Below are 24144 nucleotides of genomic sequence, written 5' to 3'. Positions count from 1 at the left end.
GGACTCTGGGTCTGTACTCGGAGTTTGGAAAGATGAGGGGATCCTCATTGAAACCTACAGAATACTGAAAGGCCTGGATAGAATGGAATTGAGGAAGATGCTTCCATTTGTCGGAGAGACTATGAGCCAAGGGCACAGCCTCAGAATAAAAGGACGACTTTCTTCAGCCAGAGGGTGGTGAATCTGTGGAATTCATTGCCATAGAAGGCTGTGCATGGCCAGTTCATTGAGTGTATTTAAGACAGAGATAGATACGTTCCTGATTGGTTAGGGGATCAAATGTTATAGAGAAACGATGGGACAATGGGTTTGGAAACTTATCAGCCATGATTAAATGGTGGAGTGGACTCAATGAGCAGATTTTTTTTATTTCAAAAATATACTTTATTCATAAAAATCTCAAACTATTGCAAACCTACATGTCTAAAAATTGCAAACAGTGCAGAATAAAAACATTTTTACAGTAATATACAAATTACAGTCATTAAATTTCAAAACTATATACTTGCCTAAAAATTTACTGTGTGCAGAATGAGCAGAATTCCTTAAATTCTGCTCCTGTATCATAACTTTTTAGTTTCACTCTCACTGTTATGTACAGTATTTACACTCGTCCCCCGCTCTTTATTAGCTTGTGTACGTATTAGTTTCAGCACTCCAATGGTTCCCAATGAGGGAACAGAGTTCATGTACAGTGTCTGGTGATAAAAGGGTTAATTCACCAGCCGAGGTTCCTGCTGTAAACTCCAATCCCTGTCAATATTGATCAATATTCACACTGCAGTAACCGGTTCCCAGATGCAGACATGGGACTGACTGAACTTGTCTGAGGCTCAAAAAGAGCAGCGCCTGCAGTAGGTGTGAGCCACCAGCAGATGGTGGCATTGTGTGACTTTAATCCCCAGATAGTGAAAGAGGTTTTGAGGAGGGGCTGGTAGAGCCTTTAATTCATTCACAGAGACAGAGAGGAAACTCTGACAAGATTGACCAATCTGTCCTCTGCTGGGTACTGTCAGAATCACACACACTGTTCCCTCTCTCTGGAGAATGATCTCTGCTGCTCCATTTTGAAAGGAGGGTGAAGACTCTGTTGCTGAGAACACTGACAACTCATTGCTGCTTAAACAATGGTTTGCAGCAATCTTTCCTTCAATGTGGAGACTAAAACTACAACAGTTTTCCAGCTGGGAAACCAAGTAAGCAGGGAAATCACTGCCAGGCCAGAGGGGCTGATGGAATAGGGAGGGAGAGGGGCAGGAATGAAGGGTTTGGAAGGAGCTGTCGAAGATCTTCACAATTCAGGATTTCACTGTAACCGGTGAAGCAGCAATGTTCACAGATTGAAATGTTCACACGTACACTGTCAGTCCCGGTCTGACTCCCCGCAGTGACTCCAGCTGTGTCTTTCCATTTGGACTGAACCAATTTCCCCCCAGCCTGAAGCAGATTAAAGATGAAACAGGAAATAAACAGATTGAACAACAGGGTAAATAACAGGAGACTGGAGTTAATGGGACAAATCTTCTGGTTTCTGGATTACCAGAGACCCAGACACACAACTGAAGATGAGCATTGGGACCCTGTGGATGTCCTGACACACTGATCTACCTGGGAATTGTCCCAGAGGTAGTAACTACTATTGGGGAAGTCCCCTGCTGCAGTTAGAGTCAGAGACTTAGGACAGATCCACAAAATTTACCTGGATAGTTACTCAGGTAATGTTAGACAGCTCACCACCTGGGCTAATACCTGAATAGCACAACCGAGTCCCCCAATCACTTCCCACTGATTCCCCATACTACACCTCCCACAATCTGACTAGACCCACTCATCCCTACCTCCCCTCCAGCCTGGTGACCTCCCATGAGCCCTTAAACTCATCGGACTAACCCTCCCAACTTGGCCTCATCCTGAGCCAACCTCTCCTCACCTGACCTAGAAACATAGAAGATCGGAGCAGGAGGAGGCCATTTGGCCCTTCGAACCTGCTCCACCATCCATCACCATCATGTCTGATCGTCCAACTCAATAGCCTCATCCTGCTTTCTCCCCATAACCTTTGATCCCGTTCACCCCCAAGTGCTCTATCCAGCTGCCTTCTGAATACATTCTTGACTAAACCTCTGACTTAAACTCATTCCCCAGAACCAACCCCACCCCACTACCCTCTTCAAAGCTATTAACCAACCCCAACCCCCCACCACACAACCACATCTGTTTAGACCCCAACAACATGACCAACTCCCAGCCACCATCCAAACTCCCGATTAACCCTCCAACCGAACACAATACAACTCATCCACTCCCCCGACACCCAGAACTAATCCTCCAACCTCTCCCCAGCTCCCTGACTAACCATTCATCCAGCGACACACCAACCCATTCACTCCCCCATCAACTAACACGGAGTTCCCTGGGGTCACTGTGCTGTAAATAGGGTGTGTGCTCTCTCTTCCCCGACTCTGCTCTGACGGAGCTCCGCGGGGTCACTGTGCTGTAAATAAGGTGTGTGCTCTCTCTTCCCCGTCTCTGCTCTGATGGAGCTCCCGGTGTCGCAGTGCTGAAGATTCTGGGAGAAATATGCAGCAGTTTCAGGTTGGGGGAATTTTCACACATTCCGGCAATCTGCTTACCATTGCTGCTGCTTGGAAGATTCAGGCCCATTTATATTTTAAATCCATTTATATTTTAATTATTACAATAAAGATTAACAGAAACACTCACTTTATCTCCTCCAGACTCCTGCAGGTCAGTATGAGGCGGCGGAGAGCAGGGACAGATTGATCTGTGAAGGAGTTTAATCCCAGGTTCAGAACCCTCAGTGTCTGGTTTGTACAGAGAAGGGAGACGAGATCCTCAGCACAAGAATCTGTGAGATCGTTATTATACAGGCTGGAGAACAGAGAGAGAAATAACAGGAATCAGGCTCAATCCCCAGGGTTTTATATAATACTGTTAATAACAATAATAATGTATTGTGGGAGACATTCCAAAAACACAACTTGCATTTCTGTAGAATGAGGAAATACTCAATGCTGAAAATGAAATATAAATAAACTGGAAATGTTCAGCAGGTTAGGGAAATATTTGTGGAGAGAGAAACAGGGGTAAAGTTTGAGCTTCCATTGGAACTGGGAACTGGCAGTGAATTGACAGGTTTGAAGGGACAGCGGTGGGTGGCTGGGGATGAAACAAAGAAAGGACAAACTGGAATTACAGGAGTGATTAAATGGTAAAAGTGATGATGGGACAGGACCATAATCACAGGATCCCCATGTCCTTACTCGGAGTGGCTCGGGAGGGACATGGGATGGTCAGTGGTTTGGGAATGCAGTTTGTGGTGAGGGTGAAGATAATGGCTGTGATTTTACCAGAAGCTGTGAATTCCCAACATGGGGATTGGAAATGGGTGGTGTGTCTGTGGGCAGGATAGGCAGAGTTATGAAGGTGATATTGTCAGAGGCGGACAATTAACGGCTGGCAGGCAGGGGGAGCTGCCCACTGAGGCAGCCTGGGCAGGGGACAGTCCTGGTTCAGGCAATGCTGGCACCATCTCCAAAGGCAGCCAGCAGGACTTTCAAACACAGCAGCTCTGGAGGGAGCAGCGAGGGAGCTCTGCTTACTGAATGAGGGGCTGAAATGTCAGAAAGCAGAGCAAGGGTTGTCCCCCAATCACTAATTCCTCCCTGGAGGGGCTCCTCCTGGCTGCTCAGGCTCAGAGGGAGGTCCTGTTCCCTCAGGATGGGAGGTGGTTATCCCATCATTACAAGCCAGTCTGGATGGAGGTTGCTGGGAGGTGAGCAGGTTTCAGACACGTGGTTACAGTGTGGAAAAGGATCAATGTCCTGATGTGTTCTGACACGGTGAGTGCAGCACAGCCTGATATGTGAATAAGGATGAGAGGGAAATTGTAGAAAGAACATCTCCACCCAGACACTGGCAATGCAAAGGCAGCAGCATTGACTGTCAGAGACATGTCCGTTAGGCTGGCACCAGCATAGGCTGGAGCAGGGTTCACCAGCATATTCACTGGGCAAACACATGGCAATGTTTTTCTCACTCAAGGGGCCGATGAGTAAATTTCAGAATGATCAAGTTTGGCACAGCAGAAATTTCAATTGAAAACTAAACTGGGATATGAAAAGAAACAACTTGCTGAGCACAATAATGAGGAATAAATAAAGATGATGATTAGAGTTTAATCCTCATCAATCACAAATTGTTTCTCTCCCACATTTGCTGCAGATTGGCTCAAAAACCCATCAGCAGCAAACATGGGAAAGAAACGGCATGTGATTGGAGGAGCAGCTCCATACAGATTCTTCCATTCAAACTGAACTGTGTGACTGAGATTCTGGAAACTCGCTCCGGGGCCGCATTGAGGGGCTTTGAGTGTCACATTCACCCCTTGGTCCACACATTGGACAACCCTGGGTTAGAGCATGTGTTTGATGAGTGAGGAACAATTTGTGTGTTTGGAAAGAGAGCAAACATCATCAGGGAATGAGTGAAGAAGAGTGGAGACTTCCAGATCTTGCCATCCTTACACCAATGGAAGATGAAGTGCTGGAACAGGAAGGCCTGGGGGCAGAGTGGGTCATTACTGCTGGTGAGATGGGTTGAGTGGGTGGCCTAATGAATGGGCACAGGAGAGTGTCTGGTGAGGACAAAACATAGAGCTTGTGTATCCATCACTGATCACAGAGAGCAGTCTGAAGGAGGTATTGGGATAAGAGCAAAATAACTGGGAACAGCAGAAGGCCATTCAGCCCCTCGAGCAGACTCCATCATGGCTGATCTCATTGTAGTCACAATTATTTTCCCGCTCGCTCCTCTGTAACCCTTGATTCACTTCTCAATCCAAAATCATTCTTAACTCAGCCTTGAATATATTCAATGACTCTGCCTCCACTGGTCTCCAGGGAAGAGAATTCCACTGACCAGGAACCATTTAAAAAATAAATTTCTCCTCCTCTCAGTCTTAAGGGACTGACAATTACATTTGAAAATCTGTCCCCTTGTTCTGGTCTCTCTTACAAGAGGAAACAGCCTCTCAGGAACCACCCTCTCTCATCCCCTCAATACAATCACCTTTTAATCTTCTGAACTTTCACAGATATTGCTCCAATCTGCTCAAACTTTCCTCATAAAATAAACCTCTCCATCCCAGGAATCAGCCGTGTGAACTTTCTCTGAACTGGTTCTAATACAATTCTATCATTTTTAAGTAAAGAGCTCAACACTATATACATTACTCCAGTTGTGTTCTAATGAAGGACGTGTAAAGCTGCAGCAAAACCTTCTTACTCTTACCTTCCATTCCTATTGCAATAAGAACGTTAAGAAACAGGAGCAGGAATCATCCATTCTGTCCTTCAAATCCACTCCATCATTCAATGTGACCATGGCTGATCCTCTGCTTCAACACCATTTCCAACATTATCCCTGCATTCCTTGATTCACCAGCATTCTAATGGGAAACAAATACCCCTCATCTCAGCCTAAATAACTGCCCCTTATTCTCAGACTGTGTCCCAGGTTTCAGACCCTCCAGCAAGGAGAAACATCCTTTCTGCATCTGGTCTATTGAACCCTGTCAAATAGTATAGGTTTGAATAAGTTCAGCTATCATTCTTCTAAAGGCCTGAGAACAAAGTGTTTTTATTTCCTCAGAGGACAACCCATCTGTCCCTGGACCTATTTTAGTGAACATTCTTTACATGCCAAGTACATCTTTGCTTCAGTCAGGAGACCAAAACTGTCCACAATTCTCCAGGTTGGTCTCATCAAGGCTGCATATAATTACAGAAAGACATCTTTTTCCTCAACTCAAATCCTCTTACAATAATGTCTAACATACCATTTGTTATCTTAATAGCTCACACCTTAGCTTTCAGTATCTCATGAACAAGAACATCAAGATATCTTTGGAGTTGTCTTAATGTCTGTTTTTTTTTCCTCAACAAAATTAGATAACCTCATATTTTTCCACCTTGTCATCCAGCTGGCAAACATTTGTCCACTCCCTGAGCCTCTCCACATCCCCTTCAAACATCACTGCATCCTCCTCACAATTCAGATTTCCACATGGTTTTCTATTCATCGCAAATTTGGAAATATTATATTTGATCCCCACATCAACATCATTGATATAGATTCTGAATAGCTGAGACCCAAACACTGATCCCTGCCGTACTCCACTAGTTAGAGGCTGTCAATCCAAAAATAACCCATTTATTCCAACTCCTTGTTTCTGTTCACTAACCAGTTCTCAATCCATGCTGGTATATTTCACCCAATCCCATGTGCTCCAATTTTCTTTAATAACCTCTTATGTGTGAATCATCCAACTGTAGAATCCCGAGTGTAGGATACACTCGGATGGAGTATTTTACCAAGATCCGCTCCCCACAACATCACAATTTACTGGGGCTAATCCACCTAACCTACACATCTTGGGACAGTAAGGGCAATTTTATCATGCTGAATCCATCTACCATGCATATCTTTGGAGTGTGGGAGGAAACCGGAGCACCCAAAGGAAACACACACAGACACTGGGAGAATGGAGAAACTCCACACAGACACCCAAGGCTGGAATTGAACCCAGGCCCCTGGCTGTGATACAATAACGTTAACCACTGTGTCACCGTTCCAGCCTTTCATAAATCCATGTTGGCCCTGTCTAATCCGACCATTAATTTTGAAGTGTTCTGTTATCACTTCCTTTATTATCGATTATTATAGGATCTTCCATACTCTCACTGTCAGACTAATAGATCTACAGTTGCCCGGTTTCCTGTAACCCCACATATTTACATTGCTAATCCCCCCACCTACACATCTTGGACACTAACAGGCAATTTATCATGGCCAATCCACCAAACCGACACATTTTTTGGACTGTGGGAGCAGCCGGTGGAACCCACACAGACACGGGGAGAATGTGAAAAGTCCACAGACTGGAATGAATCTGGGTCCCTGACGCTGTGAGGCAGCAGTGCCAATCCCAGTGCCACATCTTCACTTAATCTAATACAATCCTTGAATTAGTAGCAGTTGGAACACTTCTGCTGCTGTTTTTCAGATGAAAGGAATCTATTTTTGTTGGAAAGGCCACACATTTACACATCACCATGTCTAAAACAGCTTGTTTTGTGATTGACACTGGAACGTGTTTCTCCAGGAAATTACTTGAATACATTCTGTGAACTAATATTCTATTCAACTTTTGACAATCTGAGTGATTTATACAGTAAATCGAAGAACCCATAGGAACATTGACCTACAGAGAGATCTGTGTGTACAAGTCTACAGATCCCTAAAATGGTAACACAGGTGGATGAGGTGGTCAAGAAGGCAGACAGCATCGACTGGGGCATCGAGTATAAAAGTTGGCAAGTTATGTTATGGTTGTATGAACCTTTGGTTGGCCACATTTGAATATTGGTTGCAGTTCTGTTTGCCACAATACCAGAAGGATGGGGATGCTTTGGAGAAGATGTAAAGAAGGTTCACCAGAATGTTGCTTGGTCAAGGGGGGGGTTAAGTTTTGAGGAGAGGTTGGATAAACACGGATTGTTTTCATTACAAAAAGGGAGGCTGAGGGATGACCTGATGGAGGTATACACAATTATGGAAAACTTTTCAAACAGAGGGTGGTGGGTGCCTTGAATGCACTGCCAATGGAGGTGATGGAAGCAGGCATGTTACCAATGTCCAACATGTATCTTTATAGATACACGAACAGGAGATAAACAGAGGAATATAAACTGGGCAGTAAGTACTGAGTTTGCATAAGGATTAAGAGTCACCGCAGGCTTGGTGGGCCGAAGGGCCTGTTACAGTGTTGTGTGGTTCTTTGTTCTTCTTTGTATATGAAGATTAAAATCACCCGTGACTATTGCAGTATGTTTTTACAAGACCCCATTATTTTTCCTGTAAACTGTGTCAGAGATTCTGAATATTGTTAGGGGCCTATAAATGATTCCCACAAGTGATCTTTTAACTTTGTTAATTCTTATCTCTACCCAAACTGATTCTGCATCTTGACCATTGGAACTAAGTTCACCTCTCGCTGCTGTACTGACATCTGTTACTAACAGCGAGACTCCACCACCATGTCCTGTCCTCCATTTACTGTCATCTATTCATTCTCCCCACTTTCACAAATCAATGGATGCTGTGTCCGGGGAGAGCTGTGTACATCTGAGGAGGAGGAGAGAACCTCAAGAGGGTGCACCATAACATTATTCCCCCACACCCTCAACATAAGGATCTGTGGGACTGACATCCCATTGCTCAGGGATCAGAGAGAGAAGCAACAGGAGTCAGAGGGAAAGCAATTTTCCTTATTCATAACTGACACCAATAGTAATGGGCAGTGTTTTTTATACAAATACCAGTGGTGAAATTATATTGTTGAATATTCAGTTATTATAAACACAATCTCACACAGTCTGCTACTTACCCCAGTTTCTGTATTTTACAGTCCGGATTCCTCAGAGCCACAGACAGCCGTTTCACTCCTGAATCTCCCAGTTTATTGTTATCCAGATTCAGATCTATCAGTGAGCGGTTTGTACTGAGAGCAGAGGCCAGGTCCTCGGCACAAGAATCAGTGAGATCATTACCCCAGAGACTGGAGATCAGAGAGAGAAAAATAACAGGAATTAGGGTAAATCCACAGTGTTTTTAAGAATAAGATCATTAACAATAATAATGTACAGCACGGGACATTCAAGAAACACAACTTCAGTTCATACAGAAGGCAAAATTATATTAATGCTGTAAATCTGAAATATGAATATGTTGGAAACTCTCATCGGGTCAGGAAATATCTGTGAAGAGAGAAACAGATTTAGTTTCAGTTTAATTAGCTAAAATTAGAACTTGGAAATAGCAGTGAATTAAATTGTTCTCAGTGACAGGGAGCTGGGGATGGGCGGGTGACAAGGAAAGAACAAAATGGAAGTGTCGGAGTGATTAAATGACAAAAAGGATGATGGTGAAAGGGAAGAGCTCAGGATTCCCATGTCCTTACCCTGAGTCACAGGGAGGGACATGGGATGGTCAGTGGCTCAGGAATGGAGTGTGTGGTGGGGTTGAAGATGATGAGAGAGAAACCTTTTTCACACTGCCAGTGGTACGAGTCTGGAATGTACAACCTGGAAGTGTGGTGGAGGCAGGCTGATTCGAGGCATAACAGAGGGCAGTCGATGAACATTCGAATGAAACAATGTGTAAAGATACGAGGAGAAGGCAGGAGAATGAGACAAATTCCTAATACTAGTTTGGTGAGCCGGTGCAGACACATTTCACCTCGTGGTGCTCGGCAATAATTCTGTGAAGATAATGGTTGGAAATGTATCGATATTTTAACTGGAAGCTGGTGATGTTGCAGTGTTAACAGGGTTAGCTAATTTAGCCAGTGTCCACTAAGGGCCATTGGTATCTCTCTCAGGTAGAATCACAGAATTGTTACAGAGCAGAAGGAGGCCATTCGGCCCACACTGTCTACACTGACTCTCTGAATCAGCAATTTACCAAGTGTCATTCCCCCAAATTCTCCCCGTAACCCTGCACATTCTTCCTTTTCAGATAATAATCCAATTCCCTTTGGAAATTTTCAACTGAACATGTCTCCACCACACTCTCAGACAGTGAATTCCAGCCATTAACCACTCGCTGCAGGGGATGTCCCGGTTCAGGCAATGCTGGCACCAGCAGTAATTTCATAGGCAGCAGCTCTGGAGAGAGCAGAGAGGAAGGCCTGGTTACTGAACACAGGGCTGAGATAGGAGGAGGAAGGTTAAACTCAATTCAATGATGTACTTGGCAACACTTGGTCGTGTTCCCCAAGGCTACGTGAGTTTGGAGCAAATTTCTGTTCTCTCAGGATTGGAGAATATCTGCCACATCAATCCAAGTATAACGGGATGGAGATTGCCGGAGACCTGAGCAGGCGTGGGTTATATGGTTGCAGTGAGGCAAAAGGATGAAGAACCTGCTATGTTCTGACAAGGTGGTGAAGCATCCTATAACATGTAAGCAGAGGGATATGAGGTCAAATGAGGATGAAAGTGAAATGGTAGAAAGGCCATCCCCACACAGACACAGGAAATGCCCAGACAGCAGCATCGACTGTCAGAGACATGTCAGTCTCTCTCTGCAGCGGTCTGGTTAGTCAGATAACTCTTGCACCGTGAGAATGAGATGGTCACATGCAGGAGACATTTCCCTGTGTAGACACGATGGTCAGTCAGGTTGTCGCCAGCAGAGGCTTGTGTCTTTGATGGAAGAGTAACAATGGAACTTTATGTGTCTGTAGAAGAGAGCACAAAACGCCAGAAAAATGAACTGAAAATGGTGACAGCGTCCAGATCTTGTAATCCTTACACCTAGAATTCAAAGTGCTGGAGCTGGGGGAACAGCTGACAGGGTGGAAAGTCACTGTTTAGGATATTTGTTGTGGAGCTGACGGAAGTGGTTGAATGTTGGGTGCAGGAGATTCTCTTGTACCCACAACACAGAGCGTGTGTGCCCATCTGTTTTGGGGCCACTGCTGTTTGTCATTTTTATAAATGACCTAGATGAGGGTGTAGAAAGATGGATTAGTAAATTTGCGGACGACACCAAAGTTGGAGGAGTTATAGACAGTGAGGATGGATGTTACAGTTTGCAGAGGGACATAGATAAGCTGCAGAGCTGGGCTGAGAGGTGGCAGATGGAGTTTAATACGGAAAAGTGTGAGGCGATTCACTTTGGTAAGAATAACAGGAGTACAGAATATAGGGCTAATGGAAGGACTCTCAGTAGTGTGGACGAGCAGAAAGATCTCGGGGTACATGTGCATAGCACCCTGAAAGTTGGCACCTAGGTTGATAAGGTTGTTAAGAAGGCGTACGGTGTGTTAGCTTTTATTGGTAGAGGGATTGAATTTCGGAGCCGTGAGGTCATGTAACAACTGTACAAAACTCTGGTGCGGCAGCACATGGGAGTATTGCGTACAGTTCTGGTCGCCACATTATAAGAAAGATGTGGAGGCATTGGAAAGGGTGCAGAGGAGGTTTACCGGGATGTTGCCTGGTATGGTGGGAAGGTCTTATGAGGAAAGGCTGAGGGACTTAAGGTTGGTTTTGTTGGAAAGAAGAAGGTTACAAGGTGACCTAATTGAGGCACACAAGATGATCAAAGGATTGGATAGGGTGGACAGTGAGAACCTTTTACCTCGGATGGTGATGGCTAACACAGGGGAACATAGCTTTAAATCGAGGGGTGGTAATTATAGGACGGATGTCAGAGGTAGGTTCTTTTTACTCAGAGGGTAGTAAGGGCGTGGAATGCCCTGCCTGCAGCAGTTGTGGACTCACCAACTTTAAGGGTGTTCAAATGGTCAGTGGATAGGCATATGGATAACATTGGAATAGTTTAGGTTTGAGGGTCATTAGATCGGTTCCACTGGTCGGCGCAACATCGAGGGCCGAAGGGTCTGTACTGCGCTGGAATGTTCTATGTTCTATCACCAGTCACATGGAACCAGCTGAAGGACTTGTTGGAATGTACACTGAATTATAACTATTCCTTGAAGATATATATTGAGGACTGAAGGATATTGAATTTGATGACCAGCCATGAACAAAATGAATGGTGGAGCAGGCTCAAAGGGCTGAATGGCCGACTCCTGCTTCTAGTTTCTATTTTAATCATGTTTCTATGCAGGTTATGCTGTCCGCACCGTGCTATCTGTAACCGGTTTCCTTTATTGTTACTGAAGCAGTATAATTGACATCATGTTGATTTTAATCTGAACTAATGCAGTGTTCTGTTGTTTCAGTGTTCCCCTGGGATAGCAGAGTAGAGCTTGATTGGGGGTGACTGACAGGTTATGTCATGTGACTGAGGGACAGCTATTTTTCACAGAACATTCTAGTTTTTATTCTGCTTTCAGAAGCTGCTTGAAGTTAAGACAAACAGCAGTGCTGTTTCCCTCTCTGAAGTTGGAGTTTTTGCTGTTGAAGTGTTGCTGTGTTGGAAGCTGTCAGAGACTGGGGTTACCTCTCTGCAATTGGGCTGCTCGGAGGCTAAATCCTTCTCTGAAAACAACTGTCGATTGGCTGTCTGGAAGTGTTAAAAAGCTGGAAATTGGCAACACGTGAGCATACTTGTTTTTGTGCTAACTAATGTTGGAGAAGGGTGTATGTCTGTGGGTATTGCTTTATATTGGAACAACAGAGATAGCTAGCTGTTATGAGTTATACTGTGTCATGTTTAAGCCTTGCAATTGGTAAAGGTTATGCTAATTCTTGTTGTTATATTCTAACTGCATTCTTAAATAAACTGTGTTTGATAAAAGCATCCTAGTGGGTCACTTGATTCATACCTGGAGTGAAACACCTCATGCTCATCAATACCAAAATCAAATATAAAACCAAAGGTCCAGGCTAACTTCACAAAACACCTTGGAGTTTCTGGCCTGCGTCTTCACAATTGCCTCCATTCACTCTTTCCTCTTCCTCACAAATCAAGGGTTGTGTGACTGGGGTGACATCTGTCCCCCTGAAAGCATGTGAATGGGTCCTCAGAATCACCGTCACATGTGCCCTATACCCAGGGCACAGAAATCAATGTGATTGACACTTCATTGCATTGGGATCAGAGAGAGAAATAATAGGAATCAGTGAAAATTCAGGTTCTGGTTCATAACTTCCAATCCCTGGGCCTTTATAGAGGTTTTCAGCACAGAAAGAGGCCCTTCGGCCCACCGTGTCTGTGTCAGCCATCAAGCACCAATCTATTCTAATCCATTACCAGCACTTGCTCCATAGCCTTGTACGCTGCGGCATTTCAAGTGCTTGTCTGAATGCTTCTTAAATGTTGTGAGTGTTCCTGACTCCACCATCCTTTCAGACAGTGAGATCCAGATTCCCGCTACCCTCTGGGTGAAAAAACATTTCCACAGAACCAGAGAATCCCCACTGTGCAGAAGGCTCCCAATCGCCCCATCCACTCTACACTGACTCTCCGAAGATGCATCTTAACCAGGCCCACACAACTGCTTATCACTGGACATTTACCATGGCAAATCCACTGAAACTACACATCTTAGGACACTAAGGGATAATTTAGCATGGTCGATCCACCTAACCTACACTAGTTTGGACTGTGGGAGAAACCAGAGTACCTGACAGAAACCCACACACACGGGGAGATCGTGCAAACTCCACAGGCAGTCACCAGAGGCCGGAATTAAACAAAGGTCCCTGATGTTGTGAGGCAGCAATGCTAACCACTGAGCCATCTTCAATTCTCCTCTGGAACTTCTGCTCAATGCATTAAATCAATACAACTGATTATTGCCCCCTAAAACGAAAGAGAAAGATTTCTTTCTATAATTTGATAGAACTCCACATGGTTGTCCCCCAGCCTTCCCTGTCTGAGTAAAACACCAGGAGCATTGACATACAGAGGGATCTGTGCGTACTTGTCCACTGATCCCTGAAAGTGGTAACACAGGTGGATAACTTGGTCAACAAGGCATGCAGCATGCTTGCTTCATTGGCCAGGGCATCGAGTATAAAAGTTGGCAAGTTATGTGACAGCTGTATTAAACTTTAGTTAGGCCCAATATGGAATATTGAGTGCAGTGCTGATCGCCAGATAACCAGAAGGATGTGGATGCTTCGGAGAAGGTGCAAAGAAGGTTTACAAGGATGTTGCCTGGTCTGGTTAAGGTATGAAGAGAAGTTGAATAAACTCGGATTGTTTTCACTGGAAAGACAGAGACTGAGGGGTGACCTGATAGAGGCAAATACATGGTTGATAGTTGGAGTCTTTTCCCCAGGGTGGAAAGGTCAACCAGAAGACGGGATAGTTTGAAGGCAAGAGAGGGGAAGTTTCGAGGAGATGTGTAGGGAAAGTTTTCACAGAGGGTGGTGGGTGCCTCGAATGCACAGCCAGTGAAGTTGACGGAAGCAGGCACGAAAGAGTAAAAGGATGAGATGTGAAGGAATAGGACCTATAAAAGGTGAAGGGGGAAAATTTTGTGCGGAACCAGTAGAAATGGCAGAGGTGCTTAATAAATACTTTACCTCGGTATTCACTGTGGAAAATAATCTGGGTCGTTGTATTACAGGTTTGCGGCAGACTGAAAAGATTGAGTATGTGGATATTGAGAAAGAGGATGTATTGGAACTTTTAAATTCTATCAAGATAGACAAGTCGCTGGGACCGGATGGGATGTACCCCAGGTTACTGTGGGAGGTGAGGGAAGTGATTGCAGAGCCCCTGGTGATGATCTTTGCATTGTCGATGGAGACGGGAGAGGTTCCGGAGGATTGTGGGTGTGGTTCCTATTTTCAAGAAAGGGAACAGGGATAGCCCGGGAAATTACCGACTGGTGAGTCTGACCTCAGTGGTTGGTAAGTTGATGGAGAGGATTCTGAGGGACAAGATTTATGAGCATTTGGAGAGGTTTAGAATGATCAGGAATAGTCAGCCCGGCTTTGTCAAGGGCAGGTCGTGCCTTACGAGCCTGGTTGAGTTCTTTGAAAATGTGACTGAACACATTGACGAAGGAAGGGCGGTAGACGTGGTTTACATGGACTTCAGCAAGGCGTTTGATAAGGTCCCCCATGCAAGACTTCTTGAGAAGATGAGAGGGCATGGGATCCATGGGGCTTTGGCCTTGTGGATCCAGAACTGGCTTGCCTGCAGAAGGCAGAGAGTGGTTGTGGATGGGTCTTTTTCTGCATGGAGGTCAGTCACCAGTGGAGTGCCCCAGGGATCTGTTCTAGACCCTTGCTGTTTGTCATTTTCATAAGTGACCTGGATGAGGAAGTGGAGGGATGGGTTAGTAAGTTCGCCGATGACACGAAGGTCAGTGGTGTTGTGGATGGTCTGGAAGGATGTCAGAAGTTGCAGCGTGACATAGATAGGATGCAAGACTGGGCGGAGAAGTGGCAGATGGACTTCAACATGGATAAATTTGTGGTGGTCCATTTTGGCAGGTCCAATGGGATGCAGGAGTACAATATCAAGGGTAGGAGTCTTAGCTGTGTTGAAGAGCAGAAGGATCTTGGGGTCCAGGTCCACAGTACTCTTAAATCGGCCTTGCAGGTGGAGGATGTGGTCAAGAAGGCGTATGGTGTACTAGCCTTCATTAATCGAGGGATTGAGTTTAGGAGTCGGGAGGTAATGCTGCAACTTTATAAGACCCTTGTCAGGCCCCACTTGGAGTACTGTGCGCAGTTCTGGTTGCCTCACTATAGGAAGGACGTGGAAGCTATTGAAAGGGTACAGAGGAGATTTACAAGGATGTTGCCTGGATTGGGAGGCATGCCTTATGAAGATAGGTTGAGGGAGCTGGGACTCTTCTCCCTGGAGAGACGAAGGTTGAGAAGCGACCTGATAGAGGTTTATAAAATGTTGAGAGGAATAGATAGGGTGGACTCTCAGAGGCTATTTCCCAGGGCTGAAATGGTCGCTACGAGAGGACACAGATTTAAGTTGCTGGGGAGCAAGTACAGAGGTGATGTTAAGGGTAAGTTTTTCACTCAGAGGGTGGAGGGTGAGCGGAATGGGCTGCCGTCAGTGGTGGCAGAGGCGAACTCACTGGGTTCTTCTAAAAGACTTCTGGACTAGTACATGGGATTTCATGGGATTGAGAGTTACAGATAGGGCTGGTAGGTAGGGATATGATCAGCGCAACTTGTGGGCCGAAGGGCCTGTTTGTGCTGTTGTGTTCTATGAAACCAATGTTCAAGGTTTATCTCGATAGAAACATGAACGGGAGATGAACAGAGGAATAGAAACTGCAAATGAGCAACAAGTACTGGGTCTGAATAAGAATGAGTCACTGCCACAAGCTTGATGGGCCGAAGGGCCTGTTACTGTGCTGTATGGCTCTTTGTTCATCTTTGTATATGCATGTTAAAATCACCCGTGATTATTGCAGGATGTTTTTACAAGACCCCATTATTTTTCCTGTGTCAGAGATTCTGAATATGGTTAGGGGTGATTAAATGATTCCCACAAGTGACCTTTTAACTTTGTTAATTTTTATCTCGACCCAAACTGATTCTGCATCTTGATCATTGGAACTAAGTTCACCTCTCGCTGCTGTACTGTCATCTGTTACTAACAGCGAGACTCCACCACCATGTCCTGTCCTCCATTTACTGTCATCTATTCACTCTCCCCCCTTTCACAAATCAATGGATGCTGTGTCCGGGGAGAGCTGTGCACATCCGAGGAGGAGGAGAGAACCTCAGAGGGTGCACCATAACATTATTCCCCCACACCCTCAACATAAGGATCTGTGGGACTGACATCCCATTGCTCAGGGATCAGAGAGAGAAGCAACAGGAGTCAGACAGAGAAGCAACAGGGTCACGTATCTAGATGGGTAGAGAACTGGCTTGCAAAGAGGAGTCAGAGAGTAGTAGTGGAGGGGTCTTTTTCTAGCTGGAGGTCTGTCACTAGTGGTGTGCCACAGGGCTCGGTACTGGGACCTCTTCTCTTTGTAGTGTATATAAATGATTTGGAAGAGGGAGTAGGTGGTGTGATCAGCAGATTTGCTGATGACACCAAGATGGCTGGATTGGCAGGCAGTGAGGAGCAGTGTCTGGCAATACAACGGGATATTGATAGGCTGGTTGATTGGGCAGATACGTGGCAAATGGAGTTTAATCCGGATAAATGTGAGGTGATGCACTTTGGCCGGAATAATGTAGGGGGGAGTTATATGATAAAGGGTAAGCCCGTAAGGAGTATAGAAACGCAGCGAGACCTGGGGGTGCAAGTGCACAAGTCTTTGAAGGTGGCAGTGCAAGTGGAGAGTGTGGTGAAGAAAGCCTATGGTATGTTAGCCTTTATAGGAAGGGGTATAGAATATAAGAGCTGGAGTCTAATGTTGCAGTTGCATAGAACGTTGGTTAGGCCGTATTTGGAGTACTGCGTCCAGTTCTGGTTGCCTTACTACCGGAAGGACATGGAGACTCTGGAGAGAGTGCAGAGGAGGTTTACCAGGATGTTGCCTGGTATGGAAGGACTGGGGTATAAGGAAAGATTGAAGAAATTGGGGCTCTTTTCCCTTGAAAGACGCCAACTGAGGGGGGATCTAATAGAGGTATATAAGATTGTGAAGGGTATAGATAGAGTAAACAGAGGTAAGCTATTTCCTATAATAGAGACACGTAGGACAAGGGGCCATGGACTTAAGGTGAGGGGGGAGCGGTACAACGCAGATATTAGAGGGAGGTTTTTCACACAGAGGGTAGTGGGGGTATGGAATGCTCTTCCAAGTAAGGTGGTGTAGGCAAACACGCTAGAGTCCTTTAAGAGTAACATAGACAGGCACATGAGTGGGTTGGAGATGGGTGGATATCGGAGATTGTTTTAAATAAGGGTCATTAGCATTGGGGCGTCCCTGGTAATATAAATGGATCTGGTATGATAATGATGTTTTTTCTCTTTTCATTCACTGGTTTTAGTCGGTCCACCTCGTGTCCAACGAGGGGCATACACGCGATGGGTCATACTGGGACTGCTCTTGGTTGTTCGAGATTGGTCTAGTGCTTCATGTCGTTAGTGTGTGCCTAAACTGGACAAGATACTGGGCAAGACGACAGCTCAGTGACTATCGCTGATTGCTGTGCAGACACATGGATTTGGGCCGGTGTCTGTGGGAGTTTGCGCATTCTCCCCATGCTTGCGTGGGTTTTCTCCGGGTGCTCCGGTTTCCTCCCACACCCCAAAGATGTGCTGTTAGGCTGATTGGCAGGAATAAATTGTCCCTAAATCAGATTCCCTCAATGTGGATGGCCATAAAACATTGACAGGGGTCGTGGGTGGAGAGGGGGACTGGTGGTGTTGGGATGGCAGTGCGGGCTCGTTGGGCCGAAGGGCCTGTTTCCCGGGCTGTTTTTGTTCTTTTGTTCTTTATTCAGAGGAAAAGCAGTTTTCCTTATTCATAACTGACGCCAATAGTAATGGGCAGTGTTTTTATACAAATACCAGTGGTGAAATTATATTGTTGAATATTCAGTTATTATAAACACAATCTCATACAGGCTACTACTTACTTCAGTTTCTGTATTTTACAGTCTGGATTCCACAGAGCCACAGACAGCCATTTCACTCCTGAATCTCCCAGTTTATTGTCACCCAGATTCAGATCTATCAGTGAGCGGTTTGTACTGAGAGCAGAGGCCAGGTCCTTGGCACAAGAATCGGTGAGATCATTACGATTCAGACTGGAGATCGGAGAGAGAAAAATAACAGGAATCAGGGTAAATCCCCAGTGTTTTTAAGAATAAGATCATTAACAATAATAATGTACAGTGCAGGACATTCAAGAAACACAACATCAGTTCACACAAAAGGCAAAATTATATTAATGCTGTAAATCTGAAATATGAATAAATATGTTGGAAACTCTCATCAGATCAGGCAATATCTGTGAAGACAAACAGATTTAGTTTCAGTTCAATTAGCTAAAATTAGAAATTGGAAGTAGCAGTGAATTAAATTGTTTTAAGTGACAGGGAGCTGGGGATGGGCGGGTGACAAGGAAAGAACAAAATGGAAGTGCCGGAGTGATTAAATGACAAAAAGGATGATGGTGAAAGGGAAGAGCACAGGATTCCCATGTCCGTACCCTGAGTCACAGGGAGGGACATGGGATGGTCAGTGGCTCAGGAATGGAGTGTGTGGTGGGGTTGAAGATGATGAGAGAGAAACCTTTTTCACACTGCCAGTGGTTCGGTTCTGGAATTACAGCCGGGAACTGTGGTGGAGGTCGGCTGTATCGAAGCTGTCAGAAAGGAATTAGATGATTATTTGAATAGAAACATTGAGCAAGGATACGAGAAAAAGGCTGGAGAATGACACACATTCCTAATGCTAATTTGGTGAGCTGGTATAGACACGATGGGCCAAATGGCCTCATTGTGAACCGTAACAATTCTGTGAAGATAATGGTTGGAAATGTATCGATATTTCAGCTGGAAGTTGGTGATGTTGCCGTGTGGACAGTGTTCGTATCCATAGTCCTCAATGAAATATTAATATTTCTCCCCAATAGAGAGAGAGACAATTTGTTCCATGTAGCTTCAGGGACACAACTTAGTAAACGTGGGGCACTGGGAGGAGGTGGGACTCCATGAACCCCACAGCCGGTACGAGGACCAAACCCTCAACATTAGCATCATTCCACATCACACTCCAGACACCAAACCAACTGAACTAACCAACCCCACACATAACCAGAACGGGCGCATTAATATCTGACAGGTTAGGGGAATCCGTCCACTCAGGCAGCACAGGCAGAATCACAGAATTGTTATAGAGCAGAAGGAGGCCACTCGGCCCATTGTGTCTGCACTGACTCTCCGAATGAGCAACTAAGTGTCATTCCCCCAAAACCCTGTGTATTCCAGAGCTTCACCACTGGCTGCAGGGGAAGATCCCATTCAGGCAAAGCTGGCACCAGATTTAAAGGCAGCCAGCAGCACTTTTAAAGACTCTGAAGGGAGCAGTGAGGGAGCCCTGGTTAATGAACAAAGGGCTGAAATGGCAGAAGGCAGATTAAACCCAATTCACTGACACTTCCCTGGAAATTCTCAAGGCTATATCGGTTTGGAGGGAGGTTCTGTTCCCTCAGGACTGGAGGAGGAGACCTGTCACATCAACCCAAGCAAGTCTGGATAGAAACTGCTGAGCCAGCACGTGGCTGCAGTGAGGCAAAAGGATCAATAACCTGATATGTTCTGACAAGGTGAGCGTTAAACTTACAGGCTGATCTGTGAATAAGGATGGAAGAGAAATTGGTTGGAGATGTTCTTTCCACAGACACTGGCAATGTCCAAACAGCAGCATCAATCTTCAGGAACATGTCAGCCTCTCTGTGAAGGGTTCCGGTCAGTCAGAGATGACTGCTGTACTGCCCACACTGAGTGACCATCCTGGTGGGCCCATGATGGGCAGTCTGGCAGCACCATAGGCTTGTGTGTGTCTTTGATGGGTGAGTAACAATGGAAATTTATGTGCTTGTAGAAGAGGGCACAGAGCGTCAGAGAAGGAGCCAAGAGTGAGTGTGTCTGGATTGTGTTATCCTTATGCCAATGGAGGATGAAGTGCTGGAACTGGGAGACCTGGAGGCTAGGTGGGGAATCGCTGATGGTGAGATGGGTTGTGGATCCAGAGAGAGTGAGGGAGTGAGTGATGGGCACAGGAGAGGCTCTGCTGCTGAGTCCAAAACCTGGTGCTTGTGTGTTCACCATTGGTCAGATGGAGCTCTGGGTTAGGAACAGTCTCCAGGACATGTTGGAATGTGCATTACCCTCTAACATTCTTCAGTCTCTCAAATCAACAGTTGTGGTGAGCGGGAGACGGGTGTGCAGCTCTGAAGATGAGGAGGGGTTGTCAGAGGATGGATTGTCATATTATTCCCCAGAACATCCGCCAGAGCAGATACTGTCTCACACGAGTAGCAAAGGGGTTACAATCTGGCAGCACAGGACAGCACACACAAACCCGAGCAGCTGATGGAGGCAGCAATAGCTGAGTTCACTCACACTCTTGAGGGGAGAGGGCAGAGCCAGCTTGTGGAAGGTGAAATGTGACTGGAATCTTTAACAATGCAGCAGATACTGGAGCTGCAGTGTAAGGTATTTTAACACCCGGTGGAGTTTCCAAAGGCTGTATGTATCCATACACAAAGGATGGAGGAGTCAATCCAGACCAGCAGTGTTACCATGTCTCAGGTATGAGCACAAATAACATCCTCCACAGAGAGATTGGTGACCTTCATGGAGAGTCACATCCAGCCTATCACCCACAGCAAATACACATGAGCTGCATGTTCTCACCACCTCCAGGAGCTCTGTGGAACACGGGCTGTGGGAGGGGTGGGAAAATGTGCCTGGAGTCACTGTCAGGACTTCCCAGCTGAACAAGGAGTGTCCAGTTTGGCCTGAATGGATAGAAGAGCGGCTGCCTGCAGCATTTGGGAGCTCCTCTCAGGATGGCCCTGGTGTGGGCAGTGGGTCCTCTTCTGTTCCGACTGTAACAGAAACACCTCATGAAGCTATGATGATGGAGACAACTCCAGCATCTGTGCAGAGGATTCACAGTCGGCTGGATCCTTCCAGGACTCAGGAAATCCGAGGACAAAGGCCACTGTCATCGAAATTCCCCGAGGAGAGAGATAAAGATCCTGCCTGTAGCTCAGTAGAAAGTGTGGGGATGAGGATGGATGTCATGGTGGGGTTGCTTCCTTGGGTTTCACAGTGTTATACTTTGTTGTTACCGGTCACTTTGTTATTTTGTATTTTCAGTAAATTCAGAGATGGAACACCACTAAATAAATCCTTCACCATATTACTGGGTCTTTAACAGTTCACTGGGAATGTGAGATGGGAAATACAGCACTGAATGAGCTCAATACAATTCCAATGTCTTTGTTTCATGTAGTGACGGCTCCAGGGAAATTATAAAACATTCACAGAAACAGTAACAGTGCTGGAGATGGTGGAAGATTTATTACACTGAATGGCTGTGTGAGTTAAGGTCCATGGAGAACATGTCTGTATTACTGAATCTCCATCCTCCCTGACACATATCCCATGTCCCTGGCCTGTGGTCCATGGGGTTCCTCATCATGAAGCATCTGGTCAACACTGTATTGCATCACACTTTGTTCAAAGCTTCTCCACTCTAACTCCAGGTTGTAGAGAACACAGCATAACACCAGGACATTGAGACCCTCGCTGGGTATATTGAATAGTTCCACCAGATCTATCTTTAGAATTCCTCTGGCCTGTGCAATGGTCACACAATTTGTTCTGTAGCAGCTGTTTTCTCTCTCCTCTGTGACGGTGTTTGGGTTACACACAGGCACAATTACCCATCCCTTCAGTGGGTAGCGCTGGTCTTTATTAATTATTTCAGGGGATGATGGTATCACGGGCAATGTAAACACTTGCAGCCCATCCCCAATTGCCCTTGAGAAGGAGGTGGTGAGCCGCCATCTTAAATTCTGCACAGCATCTGGTACAAAATCTGGCAGGCTTTTTCCTAGATTGGAGACAAATATCACGAGGGGCCATGAGCTTAGGGTGAGGGGGGAGAAGTATAATTTGGATGCTAGAGGGAGGTTTTTCACACAGAGGGTCGTGGGGGTATGGAATGCACTGCCAAGTAAGGTGGTGGAGGCAGGCACGCTGGAGTTGTTTAAGGTTTACTTAAATAGGCACATGAGCGAAACAGGGATGGAGGGTTGTAGGAAATGGTTTTAAATAAGGATCAGAGCCTCGGGATGTTCCTGGAAATCTAATGCTACATGAGTTGATGTTTTGTCTCTTTTACTCCGCAGGTGTGTCGGTCCACCTTGTTGTCTACCGAGGGGCATGCACACGGTGGGTCGTGCGTGGGCTGCTCTTGGATGTTTCGAGAGTGGCCTAGTACTTCACGTCATTTGTGTATGCTTAAAACTGGACCAGCAGATGGGCACCACAACAGCTCAGTGACTATCACCGTTTGTTGTGCAGACACATGGATTTGGGCCTGTGTCTGTGGGAGTTTGCGCATTCTCCCTGTGGTTGCATGGGTTTCCTCCGGGTGCTCCGGTTTCCTCCCACATCCCAAAGATGTGCTCTTAGGCTGATTGGTGTAACAAATTGTCCCTAAATTATTCTCCCCTGAATCTGGTTTCCAATGGGGGTACCATAAGCATAGACACGGGTCAAGGGAGGTGTAGGAAAAATACATTGTTAAGATGGCGGCGCGGGCTCGTTGGGCCGAAGGGCCTGTTTCCCGTGCTGTGTTGTTCTTTGTAAAACCGTTAGGAAGGGATATCCTGGATTCTGATCCCACATTAGTGATGGAAAAGCAATATATTCCAAGTCAGAATGGTGTGTGGTTTGGAAAGAAATCTGTAGCTGGTTGGTGTTCCATCCTTCTGATATCCTTGCCCATCTCAGTTATGGATAGTGCCTGTTTGGATGATGCTGTCTCAGGAACCTTGGTGAGCTGCTCCATTCCACCTTGTATGTGGTAAAATCCTGCCACTGTGTGTCAGTGGTAGAGACAGTCAATGTTTAATTTGGTGAATGGCCAGCTGATCCAGTGGCTCCTTTTCCCTGGATGAGCTTCTTCAGTGTTTCTGAACCTGTATCAGTCCAACAAGATGAGTGGATTCCATCACACTGCTGACTTGTGCCTTTGGCAACAATTTGGGAGACAGGAGGCAAGTTCCTCATCTCCGAATTCCCAGACTGTGATCTACCCTTGGAGTCACAGTGTTTACAGTTCAGCGTCTGTTCAATGGTCCCAGTGCACCCCCCACCACTCAGGATGTTGACGGTCGAGGATTCAGTGATGGTGCTGCCATTCAGTGTAAAGGGAATATGGTTTTGATTCCCTTCTGTTGGAGATGGTCCTTCCCTGGCATTTGTGTGGTGAAACATTATTTGCCATTTCTCAGGTTAAGTCTGAACGTTCTTCAGACCTTAAGACTCTAGCTCTGTCGAAGAGTCACCCAGATTCGAAGGGTTCGCTGTTCCCTCTCCACAGAAGCTGTCAGGATGCTGGGATTTTCCAGCATTTTCTGTTTTGTTCAGGTCTTGCTGTTTATGGACATGGACTGCTTCAGTATCTGAGGAATTGTGATCAGTACTGAGCATTGTACAATCATTAGTGAGCATCCTCACTCTGACCTTATAATGGAAGGAAGGACATTGATAAAGCAATTGAAGGTGGTTGGGCTTCGGACATCACCCTGAGGAACTCCTGCAGTGATGATCATGAGGCATTGGAAGGATTCCACATTTTCTGATGATCAAGAGCAGACTGATGGAGTAGTAATTCACCAGATTGGATTTGTCCTGCTTTTTTCCCCATTGTCCGGTAGATCCAGTGTTGTAACTGTACTGGAACAGCTTGGCTCGGAGAATGGTTAGTTATGGAGCACAATTCTTCAGTACCATTGCTGGGGTACTGCCAGGCTGACAGATTTTGCAGTACGCAGTGCCTTCAGTCATTTCTTTACCTCACATAGTGAATCAAACTGATATCTGTAATGCTGGGAACCTCAGGAGGAGGCTGAGATTAATCATTCTACTCAGCACTTCTGGCTGAAGATGG

The 24144-nt window shown here is 45.7% G+C and overlaps 1 protein-coding gene across 1 annotated transcript in view; it reads right to left on the bottom strand.

Annotated features, from left to right (window-relative positions):
- Window positions 1–367: 367 nt before the first annotated feature.
- Window positions 368–24144, bottom strand: part of LOC145337415 (NACHT, LRR and PYD domains-containing protein 3-like) — a 64547-nt gene continuing 40770 nt past the window's right edge. Inside the window, exons 7-10 of the mRNA XM_080182189.1 lie at window positions 18084–18254; window positions 8471–8641; window positions 2725–2892; window positions 368–1437 (exon numbers count right to left, since the gene is read on the bottom strand). Coding sequence (XP_080038315.1) covers window positions 1350–1437; window positions 2725–2892; window positions 8471–8641; window positions 18084–18254 — 598 coding nt within the window. The 3' untranslated portion in view covers window positions 368–1349. The remainder of the gene's footprint in view (window positions 1438–2724; window positions 2893–8470; window positions 8642–18083; window positions 18255–24144) is intronic.

This window comes from Carcharhinus amblyrhynchos, unplaced genomic scaffold (genome assembly GCF_965287045.1).
Source record: "Carcharhinus amblyrhynchos unplaced genomic scaffold, sCarAmb.v2.hapA scaffold_48, whole genome shotgun sequence".
Taxonomy (NCBI): Eukaryota; Metazoa; Chordata; class Chondrichthyes; order Carcharhiniformes; family Carcharhinidae; genus Carcharhinus; species Carcharhinus amblyrhynchos.
This window is presented reverse-complemented; position numbering and strand designations above follow the sequence as displayed.